Source organism: Uncinocarpus reesii, genomic scaffold (assembly GCF_000003515.1).
Source record: "Uncinocarpus reesii 1704 scaffold_2 genomic scaffold, whole genome shotgun sequence".
Taxonomy (NCBI): Eukaryota; Fungi; Ascomycota; class Eurotiomycetes; order Onygenales; family Onygenaceae; genus Uncinocarpus; species Uncinocarpus reesii.
In genome coordinates this window covers 2,017,363-2,027,752 of record NW_003052499.1, presented here as the reverse complement: position 1 = coordinate 2,027,752, position 10,390 = coordinate 2,017,363, and the positions used below count along the sequence as shown (strand labels likewise).

At 49.1% G+C, this 10,390-nt stretch overlaps 4 protein-coding genes across 4 annotated transcripts; 1 reads left to right on the top strand and 3 right to left on the bottom strand.

Annotated features, from left to right (window-relative positions):
* Nucleotides 1-58: 58 nt before the first annotated feature.
* UREG_03667 (uncharacterized protein) lies at nt 59-1,727 on the bottom strand (the record flags this gene model as incomplete). Its single annotated transcript, XM_002544104.1, has 2 exons — nt 59-868; nt 1,092-1,727. The coding sequence occupies 2 exons, from the start codon at nt 1,725-1,727 to the stop codon at nt 59-61; spliced, it is 1,446 nt and encodes a 481-aa protein (XP_002544150.1).
* A 1,774-nt stretch (nt 1,728-3,501) lies between these two features.
* On the bottom strand, nt 3,502-5,313 carry UREG_03666 (uncharacterized protein; the record flags this gene model as incomplete). Its single annotated transcript, XM_002544103.1, has 1 exon — nt 3,502-5,313. One exon carries the CDS (start codon nt 5,311-5,313, stop codon nt 3,502-3,504), a length of 1,812 nt encoding a protein of 603 aa, XP_002544149.1.
* Nucleotides 5,314-6,091: 778 nt separating this feature from the next.
* UREG_03665 (uncharacterized protein) lies at nt 6,092-7,049 on the top strand (the record flags this gene model as incomplete). The annotated part of the gene is made up of 2 exons (XM_002544102.1): nt 6,092-6,342; nt 6,626-7,049. 2 exons carry the CDS (start codon nt 6,092-6,094, stop codon nt 7,047-7,049), a joined length of 675 nt encoding a protein of 224 aa, XP_002544148.1.
* A 2,347-nt stretch (nt 7,050-9,396) lies between these two features.
* Nucleotides 9,397-9,951, bottom strand: UREG_03664 (uncharacterized protein; the record flags this gene model as incomplete). The annotated part of the gene is made up of 1 exon (XM_002544101.1): nt 9,397-9,951. The coding sequence occupies one exon, from the start codon at nt 9,949-9,951 to the stop codon at nt 9,397-9,399; it is 555 nt and encodes a 184-aa protein (XP_002544147.1).
* Between the last annotated feature and the right edge of the window lie 439 nt (nt 9,952-10,390).

The window sequence follows — 10,390 nt, the reverse complement described above, 5'->3', positions numbered from 1 at the left end:
TTCAGCTGAGTCGACCTGACGCACTCCACATCAAGAATACAGTTTGCGTAGGCTGGTATCAAGGGTCCGGAGAATGGTCCGCCATGTTCGTTGTTGATAGAAGTACGGAGTACCTTCGCTCCTCGTACAAGAGTAGTTCATTCACTACTCTTGGCATGTTTCGAGGCAGTTCGCAGCCCGATCGTTGGTTCTCCACCTTCGTCGGAATTTTGACAGTGCCTCGCTTTCTCTCAGAGCTGGGTACACCATATCTCCGGCCTGGCGCTTCCAATCCACGACCGTTCGTACCAGTCGTCACACGGCTAACCACGACGTCGCGGAATCGGAACTCGAATCGGCTCTCAACAGGGGCAACGCGATGCATCGATGCCTCTTGCTTTTTCTTTTTAGCCTCCTTGGCTTTATTTTCAGCGGCTTCCTCAGCCTCAAGGCGTTCAATGAATCTTTGGTTTCGTAGCTTGGCTTCGCCGCTGAGTGTAATGTGGTCGTGTTGGAAGGCTACAAGATGTGGATGCGGAATGCGGACATCCGCTGGTTGGAGAACTTGCTCTTCATCAACACCTTTTCCGACGCGTTCAATCTGATGGGGGTGCCTTGTTACTTCGGCAATGGCTTCTGGTGTGTTGAATGGTTTTCCTTCTTTATCTCGTGGCAAAGCCGGGGCTGCGGAGAAAACTCTGCCGGCATCTACTCGAGTGAACTGGCGAGATTCCGAAACGGGATAGAAAATTTGTGGTTCTGTGAGGCGGTGAACAGGGAGATCGTTGATTGGTTCATGGGCTACTGGTGCTTGGGGTGCTTTAACTAATGGTGTTGTGGGAACCATCTGATGTACAGCACGAGCATAGGGTAGAGCTAAAGGTTTTTTCTATACAGTTGTCAGTTGACGATCAACGCAAGATTTGAAAGGCGAAATGATAGTGAATATAGTTCAAGGGTCAGAGAGTTGTAATTTTATTTAGTAAGCATTCTCCTTCTGGGAATAGAGGGAGTCATAAAGACTAATCGAGTTTTGCTCATCATTGAAGTGCACGGCTTTCCAGGACAGACGTGTGAATAGAAAAAGATAGAGGGAAAGCTGTGAGACATACCTCTCGAATCATATTCTTCTCCAATTCCACCAATCTCACAACCGCCGCCACTCGTTTCATATCCACACCAAACAAGACACTCACAGCTCGCACGCTCTTCCCCTTTATTTTGATCTGGTTATAAATCTCATTCCGCAATTCCTCGCTCAGCACGCTCTGACTGACAAAATGCGGATTAAGAGGGAACGGTCGTAAATCCGACGTGGACTCCCGCGGCAACAAGCCATCACTCGGTTCGAGCGACGGCTCGTTGCCTTTGCCCTCTGCATTTGACGGGGACTTCTCATCAGGAGCCCGAATGAGCCTGCCGTGTTTGTCATAGGCGGTTAGGTAGTTTGTGCTACCGGGTAGAGGATCCCTGAAAGCAGCCCCGGGACCGTTTAGCCAGTCAAACATTTGCTGTCGCAATTTTGTGACTGACGACGCAGGTGAGGAGCTGAATGTGCGTTGGGGTTGGCGGGAGTAGGACTGTGAGCATGAGGGGCATGTGGAAGATGAGAGGAGCGAAGGTAAGGGAGATGATGACGATGAGGATATACTGGCAGGAGAGAAAGGTGGTTGTGAAGATCGGGCAGAGGAAATGTGTGCTGAGAGGGAGGATGAGAGACGTTGGGGATTGGCTATTCTCGGAGGCATTGTGGTGGTATTACTGTGAAAAGGAAAAAGAAAATGGGTAATGAATAAAAGCTGAAGCCAGCGGATGCCCAAAAGTGAGATGATGGATAGGTATTAGCATCCCAATGGCTCAGGCCTCCTCTTTCATCAATGAGCAAGATGGTCGGTTGTGTGAAGCTCGAGTTTGGAGGTTTTGATTTTTTTTTGAGTTCGGACAGTCACATGATTTGCTTTTTCGAGACTAGTGGTATTGGAACAATACAACGGATTTACCGCTATAAATACATGGAAGAAAGACACGAGAATACCTCAAGCAGAGAGTACGAATTATTCGTTCCCGCGAAAATGCAAGCTGCAGAATGGGACGGGAACCGGCCTGTAAACAGCGGCAATCTTGTCTGAATGAAAGACGAAGAAGAGGAAGAAAGCAAACGCTTAGAGAAACATAAGGTATGTAAAGGAGTAACCAACGCCTGAGATCCTCCCAGAATTTGCCATAGGTATCTTAAATGTCAAAAAGCATCTTTCGAGGCGCCCTGCCGTGTTCCCAGAGATAATGCATTTTCATTTGCAAAGACAAGCACCCTTCTGTTGTTGTTTTTAGGTATGTGAGTCCGAGGAGCTTCCTGATGCGACTTGTCCAAAAGACATTCCACCTATTGAAAATGAAACAGCAGTTCAAAATGAAAAAAGAAAAGTCGCTATGGAAGCTTGCAAAAGATAGAGAAAACACTCGCATCAAGAGGTTAATCTTGAAAACCACAAAGCCAAAGACTCAGCTATAGATAAAAGTGAAGCACATGAATAGAAGGCAGTGAACAAGCAAGTTAGCAACTACAACAGCACTTCAGCCCAACAGAAAGAATTGTTATGCAGCAAACCCCAAAGATAAAAACCAGGGACATATCATAAACTAGAATGCAAAGAATCCAAAATGGTAACGACAGCAGAGATGTAGATGGGGTATCCATGGAATCCTCACAGATAAATAAACAATGTGACGGGATAACACCGCCACAGTTTGATCCACACGCCTTTTTACCTCTTGCCGGGAAGTTCAAAATGCTAAAATCAACATTATTCCGATGCACACCGTCAGCACTGTTTCTTGTGAATGGGTCTTTTTGTTCAAGCGAAACAAGGGATATATGTGCATATATCAAAGGAAATTAAACACAATCCAAACATCAAAATTTCATAAAATAACTTGAACTCCTTAAGAGTTTCGCAACAGTGAATAGAAACCAGGTTGGGGATATGATCAAAAATCACAATGCCATAAGAAAATCAAAATGTGCAAAACAACAACGAAAACCAAATCAGATGAAAGACAGAGATTGTGACTGGCTATGGAGGAAGGCGGTGGACCTTGGAGACGAAGTGCAAGTAAAAGGAAACAAGGCGCTCCAGTTCCTAGAATCGAGAAACCCATATGCCGGTACTGCCAGACGAAACGAGACAAGCGCCCAGTGAATATGCATAGACCTTCTTGACAAGTTTCGTAATGAGAATAGAATCGGTCCATCTGAATCCCTATGCTTTCGTTGCTATCCAAAAGAGAAAACACCAAGAGAATTTCGAGCGAAGATACCTGATTTGCAAAATGCTTGACTTGAGCCAAAAAAGACGCAGGAAGGCAAAATATTATGACCAAGTGAATACGAATCATGCCGCCGTGTGGGCCCCGCGTGATGATTGTGTAAAGTGCAGAGTCCAGTGCTTTCCTTGCGCCAGACGCTTCGATATCCGTTATACATGCAAAGTTGCGATAAAAGACAAGTGATTTTTGAAAGATTTAACGGCCCATCATATAATCAGGGTATCCTGAACCGCTCATCGCCCCGAGAGCAGGTCCCGTTGCCTGATTAACAAGTATCGGGTCATTTACGGGTGGTTGTCTCATTCGACCCATGCCGTTTCCCATGGGGTTGATCCCAATTCCAAGGCCGACATTAGGACCGAATCCGCTCGTGGCGGAGTTGTTGAGTACCGGGTGAGGAGATGGGAGACCATTAACTGCCATCCCCAGAGGCATCGGTAAACCTGGCGGCGCACTCAAACCAGGAGGCGGTCCGTTCGCTGTCGAAAATCGAGGCGTGCCGATTAATCCGGGCCCATTGACTGTGTTCATAGTTGTGTGTGGAGTCATGGGACTGACAGGGTGCATATTCCCAGCTTGGCTATTTCGAACCCCGAGAGGATTTTTCGAGAAACTCAATCGAATACCACCCTTGATACTATTCGAAAGTTCGTAGCCATAGAGCTCCTTGAGACTCTTAGTCGCCCAAGATATGTCGTCAAATTCGACAAAGCATATTGGTCCGTTGGGCTTTTGTCGGAAAATCATCCGTTTATACCCTCGTTGCTTGGAAAACAAAGCCTTGAGTTCGTCTTCAGAGGTGTCTGGCGGGAGATTGCCGACATACAGCGTATTGCACGGTGGGTTTTGGTCGGCTGGGTTCACGGGAGGATAATTAAGCCGGTGAAACGGCGAGTGGTGATACCCGTTATTCTGGCCAAGGTTGGGAAAGTTGGGCGACATTGCGCTAGAAGGCGTAGGCCGCGTGGAGCTTCCACTACCGAAAGATTGCAAAGAGGGAGAAGTCAAGTTGGTTGACAGGCTCAAGTTTGCAAAGTGGTTAAGAGGTATTGGAGGATTGGTAGACCGCCGTGGCATCATCATAGAACCGGAGTGTCCATTTCGGGCATATGCAATTGGATCTTTCAAAAGCTCTCCGGTATCTTCATCCACCTCTTGATCAATGACTGATTTGCCGCTAACGCGCGGGCGGCCGTTCAGACCATCACCAAGCGGAGATTGGGCGGAAAATAGGGACTGGAGCCTGGACGCTTGATCGGGTGACTGAAATTCATTGTGACTGATGCCGCCATTTGATATCATTCCCTGATCGAATCTAGATAGGAGGCTAGAATGCGACATTAACCCTGGAGGTGAAACCTGCGAAAGCGGATTGTGAACGTTTGAGCGTGGAATTTGGTCGATTGTGTTCCTCCTATGCAAGGCTGGAGGTTCTGAAAGAAGCTCGACGACCATATCCGCTTCGTCTGTAAAATTTCGTTTTCCATCTAACATATCCCGCGCTTCCTCGGCAGCAGAACGTGACTTGAAAAATGCGACTGCAGTCTCAAATGTCCCATCCTCGGGGTTTTGTTTCGAAATGAGACTCGCGCTGATAAGATCCTTTGCGAACACGAGCATGGATCGAAGTGTTTCGTCAGTGGTATTTTTCGGGAGGTTTCGCATCAGAATTGCAGTCTGACCACCACTGACATTATTTGAAGGGGTAACATTCCCATTGTTGACTCCAGACGGTGCTCTTTCCGAATCCGGAATGCGGCTCAGACTCGAGTTCTGTGGTTCGAATGCAGGCGATTTACCGATAGGAGTGAGGGCGTAAGGAAACGCAGAAGAGAGCGCAGTGGGCTGGGACACTACCGGAGAAAAGACATCGGTCGGCATTTTATTCATGGCGGCCGGAAGGGTCGAAGATGATACGGAAAGATGAGCGGTCGTGATGGGTCCGGAAACGTTGCGATTCAGCGTCGTGTCATACAGCAAACCGGGTTGGAATGGCTGGCTATTCATATCTTGCGTGAAGGACTTGATCAGGCGTAACGCGATCCTCCTGAAGAGGCCGCGGGTCGCAGGTATTGAACACACTCGCGAAGAGATGTCGTAATGCCCCCTGGTTCAGATCTCAGCTTCCCAGAGACAATGCGAACGACGCGGTTGAGGTTAGGAACGGAGGACGACGGAAAAGAAGAGCGAGGTGGTCGGCAGGCGGAGGCCGTCGGAGGCAGTAAGCTCAGAATAGGTGCCTGAACTGAGAAAAATAAGGATGAATGTTGTTCCTAGAGATACACGGCAGAGAGGGCTGTAGTCTGAAAACCAAGAAGGTGCTGGATGACAAAAAGGTCAGGCTGTCAATATCAATGGGCCGTGGTGGTCTCTAATGGTACGACCAAATTCTGCGCTCTGTGGGGATTGGGGAAGTGGTGAGTCTCGACCAGCGAATCGCAGGAGCGGAGGTTCAGGCGACTCAAATTCAAAAGAGCGTGTGTATGGAGTAGCGAATGGTCAAGAGTTGCCGATGATCTGAGATATACAGAGGGATAAGAGATGTGTAGAGGAAAATGGTTGAAGAAGCGATGAAAGATAGATGTGTTACTGCATTGTGACAGAAGGGGAAAATACCAGGAATCAAGGGTCGGGGGGATGTGTGCGGTGTGTGCGGGTGTGTGTGCATGAGAGAAAGGGAGAGAGGGAGAGTGAGTGGTGTTGTGCAAGACAAGCAGTGCGATGAACAACGTACCTCGAAGCCACAGCTCCAGCGATCTTGGATGCGAGCAAATAAGGGCAGATGATGTCGGGGGTTGAAGAGCAGAGAGATGATGGCGAGGGATGCAAGTCGTGGTCGGTCAGGGTCAAGGTTCAGTCAAGACTGCGGTGGTCTGGGGGTGATGCTCGGGTCGCCAGGTCGGGTCAGGCCAGGCCAGATCACGTCGGGGCACTCAGTGCAGGTCAAGGGCAACAGGGGGAGGATGACTGGGACTGGGAACTGTCTGACAGTCGAAATCGAGGTGGGAATTCGACTCTTGACACACGAAGGACGCTGTTAGTGTACCATCAATCGGACAATCGCCTGGATTCGACCACGACGCGTCGCCAAATTAATCTGAAGCACCCTTGATTTCTCGGTTCGGAGCTACCGTCAACCAGAAATATGGAAAATAGCCTTGTCGGAGGCTGAGCCGTGGACAATGGCGATGATAAAGTCGCAAGAGAACACCAGACACCAGCTCTCATCAAGAAACAAAATACGATTCTCCGACCGGCGAACGAAAGCGGGAGAAAGAAAGAGAGAGAGAGATGAGAGCTGGAATACCAAGAAATGAAGATTTGCCAATAATAGCCATGTTATGGCTTCTGACCCAACGAATCAAGCAAATCAGGCTCCCCCTGGCGTGGAGTTTTTGCGCTTTGTGGGTGGAGATGTCGAGGCGTCGGGCTGTCTTGTCTCGAGTATCACAAGCTGCCATCCAGCCCAGCAACTCATCCCTCAAATCGAAACAAAAACGGAAAAGAGGAAAGGATCTGAAGGAGATGCTCATGCACCCCATCCTGGTCTTCCCTCCCGGCAGGAATCACGGCAGGAAGCGATATTGCACCGACGTTCAACAGCGGCGTTCTGGGCTAAATCAGCCAGCTGGATCGATTCATCCCCGATGCCACCTCAGATAGGATCGAAGCTGGACGTAATAAAAGACAAAGCACTTCCCTCTGCGACGCTCGAGTCAACGCATCACAGCATATCTGTATAAACATACATCCCAGCTGCTGCTACGGCCCAAGATCGCACGACCCATACAATGTGCAGTCTTCTCATCTTCCACTCAACATCTGACGAGGCACAGCAAGCATTATAAGCAAAGAGCTTTGACCCATGTTCTCACCTGCAGGACAATGATGCCATTGACGCAAGCAAAAGAAATGCGGATATAAAGCTACCCTTGCGAGGTGGTCAAAGCAAGGCAGCTCACTCGTGATTCCTGATTTCCAACCTCCTACTGTCCTACATTCCAAAGAGCGGTTACTCTGTCATTTGGCATTTGCTGTAGTTGTCCAGTATCGGCGCCTCCATTTGCAATGCCAATCCATCCGGAATCCTGGCAACACAACAAAAGGAGCACCTCCTTGGCAGCTCAGTCCATACATGCAAACACGGCGAGATACTCAGGCATGCTCAATCGCATTCTGATCTTACCTCCACTGGTCATCGCCCAGCTATCCAAATCACACCAAAACTAACACTGGGGGACTCTGCGAAATTCCTAGCCCAAACTTTGTGCCTTCTTGGCTTTTCTCGGTGAATCTCGTCTGGGCTTTTCCCACCTCAGGGCCCATTTCCGGCCTTAGCCCCCTTTAGAAAGTCAGGATGCTGGGACCAGACCGGTCCACCACGAAACTTTGGACAAGGAGCACCATGACTGCATGCACCAATCATCATGGAAACTCCAGGCCCTAGCTTCGACCAGTCCAGGGGTGGTGGCATGTCGATTTTGTTTGTGGCGGACCTTTTAGGACCGGTTTCCAATGCATATCGGCATCTGGTTGGTCAGTGCCGTTTTGCGGTTTGGGACGTGCAAATTTGAAGGGTGCGAGTGATGCGTAACTGGCTGGAGGTGCCCTTGATGTTGGGGAAAGGTGCTGTGCTAGCGTGCCAGTCCTGTTCTTGACGTGAACCCTGGTCGGACTCACAAGGTGCAGCAGGATATGCGCCAGACGCATGCTGGTTTGCGCACGTGTTGGATGGCTCACTTTGCTTCCTTGTTGCATCTGGTGCAAGTCATGACTTTTTTTTTGATAATCAGCAATCATGCAAGCGCCAGAAACGCATGTTGCAAATGAAGTCGAAACAATTTTTTTGCATATGCTGTTGCTGCCTCAACTTTTGGGGAAAAGAGACCAGTTTAATCTGTCCTCAACCTGATACCACTCTCTTGAACTGTTTTAAGTTATTAACCGTCAACGGAAACTCCATTTTGACTTGACCTGAGCTACAAAGTTGGAGTTTGTCTTCCGAATACAAGATCTTTCGGCTAACTAATCCCAGTCTGCAACGATGGAAACTCAACCTGCTTTCAACAGTGAATTGGAAGCTGCATACCACTTTATACCCAATATTCCATGTCAGTGTCAAAATGCTGGTCCTCATTCTTGATGTGGTATTCATCAGTGTGGATAGCAATAGACGCCCAAGTTTGTGAGCAATTTCCTCGAAGCTTTTCTCGTGGAACCAGAGATTGAGGATAAAACCCCGAGGGAAAACCAGGATTTCGATAGATCTCGAATGAAATTCGAGATTGAAACTGATGCAAGTTTGCCGTACTTTTCTCATTGGCTGGAAATACCATGAAGATGCACGTAGTTTAATGTATAGCTTCCGTTGGAAACCAATACCTCAAACAATGCATTCAGCCGACTGAGTACTGCAACGATTCAAGGCAAAATGCAAATTCTTCGAGAGTTAGCCTTTCAGAAACCACAGGCAGTCCTCCTTTACAGAGTATATTAAGGGCAGCGAACGCACAGGTTTCTTATTCCATGCTGGTAATCAACCGAACGAAGAAACATTGTCTCTCTAGATGCCCTCGATTATCAAATGGGAAACATGCCCATCAGCAATGCCCATCAGCAATGCCTTTCTGACAAGGCTTGACAATTATGCCCTGCCACTATGATGAAGTTAGGCATGATACCTATTTCTAGTATCCGACACAATGTCGTTAAGAGACTGATCTTTTGGTTTCCGTCCAAATGACATTTGATAACGGAGCTACCTCCCACTTGGGGGAGCTCCAGTCACTGGAAGAGGCGCAGGGGAGATTTGACCTTCCCTGCCTGGGGTGAAACGCTTACCGCGTTGAATGTCCGTTCCCATCATGCCTGAAACACTCTCCTGGAAAGAAAAACAAAAGGCATGGTATCAGCATGGGGAGTGATTGTTAATTGTGAGCAGAACAATTGGTTTCTAATTCTATTGTGTGTGTATGTACTGTGCTCTGTATATCGGCGAAATTCACTTTTATGTCACAATATGCCCCAGAGACGGATTGCGGTTACCGGGATGGAAATTTCACTGATGGTGGCTAATCGAGTCGATGATTGTCAAATCGCAGCAATACTCCTGGGATCTAAAACTCGGGAATATATATTTCCCATAACAGGCCCAAGCGCTTGTCCTGGGTTCAGAGCGCGCCTCATTAAAGCAAAAATTGCCATGCCGATCGAAGCTGGTGCCGTCTCTGTAAACCCATGGCGTTGATAGAGCCGTCTCCCCGGCGGATCAGCCATGAGGGTAATCCAAGCCCCTGGAGAAGCGCGAGATCGAAGGTGTGACAGAATCGTTGTCATGATGGCATCGCCGAGTCCTCGTCGCTGATGTTCTGGGAGAACAGCAATGTCCGCGATGAGAAAATACCATCCTCCGTCACCAATAATACGTCCCATTCCGACTACCTCCGCCGACTGCTCCTTGTTCCCATCGTCGGGCGGCGTGTAGGTGACATAGCACATGTACCAAGTACCCGCGAGCGCGAGCCGCCCCTGTTCTTCAGTTTTCGGCGTGAGACCGCTGGCGGCGCGGAGATGACAGTATGCGACGGCATCAGGGGTACCTTCGACGAGGCGGTAGCCTGCAGGAAGACGGACAAGATCTTGCATGATAGACGGGTTCAAAGAAGCTGAGGGTTCAGCTGTGATGTGCTTCTTGGTGCTTCTTGCTGGTGGGGGTTTCGGTCAATTTGGCTGCCATTTTCTGCCTCGAGCCGTCCGCACAAAGGGCTGTCTGGACCCTTAAGTCCTGGGCATCAGCCAGATCACCCCACCCCACGCCCTTTGTGCTGACTGAATTTCCTCTCGCGCGCTGATTGGCGCGGAGCTGCGTGAATTGCCCAGCGCCAAGCCCCTAGCCCAGGCTGCGGTCATTAGTCATCTGCCTCCGTCCACCAGCAACGGCACGTCAACCGCACCCCTTTTTCCCTCTGCACATCATCTCGAAACCTCATTTCTCACCGGCGCGGACGATGCCCGTGTCGACCTGACTTGCCTGTGGCTGTTGTTCTCGTGAGGCTTGGCCCGATCCACGAATTGACTTCTGCTG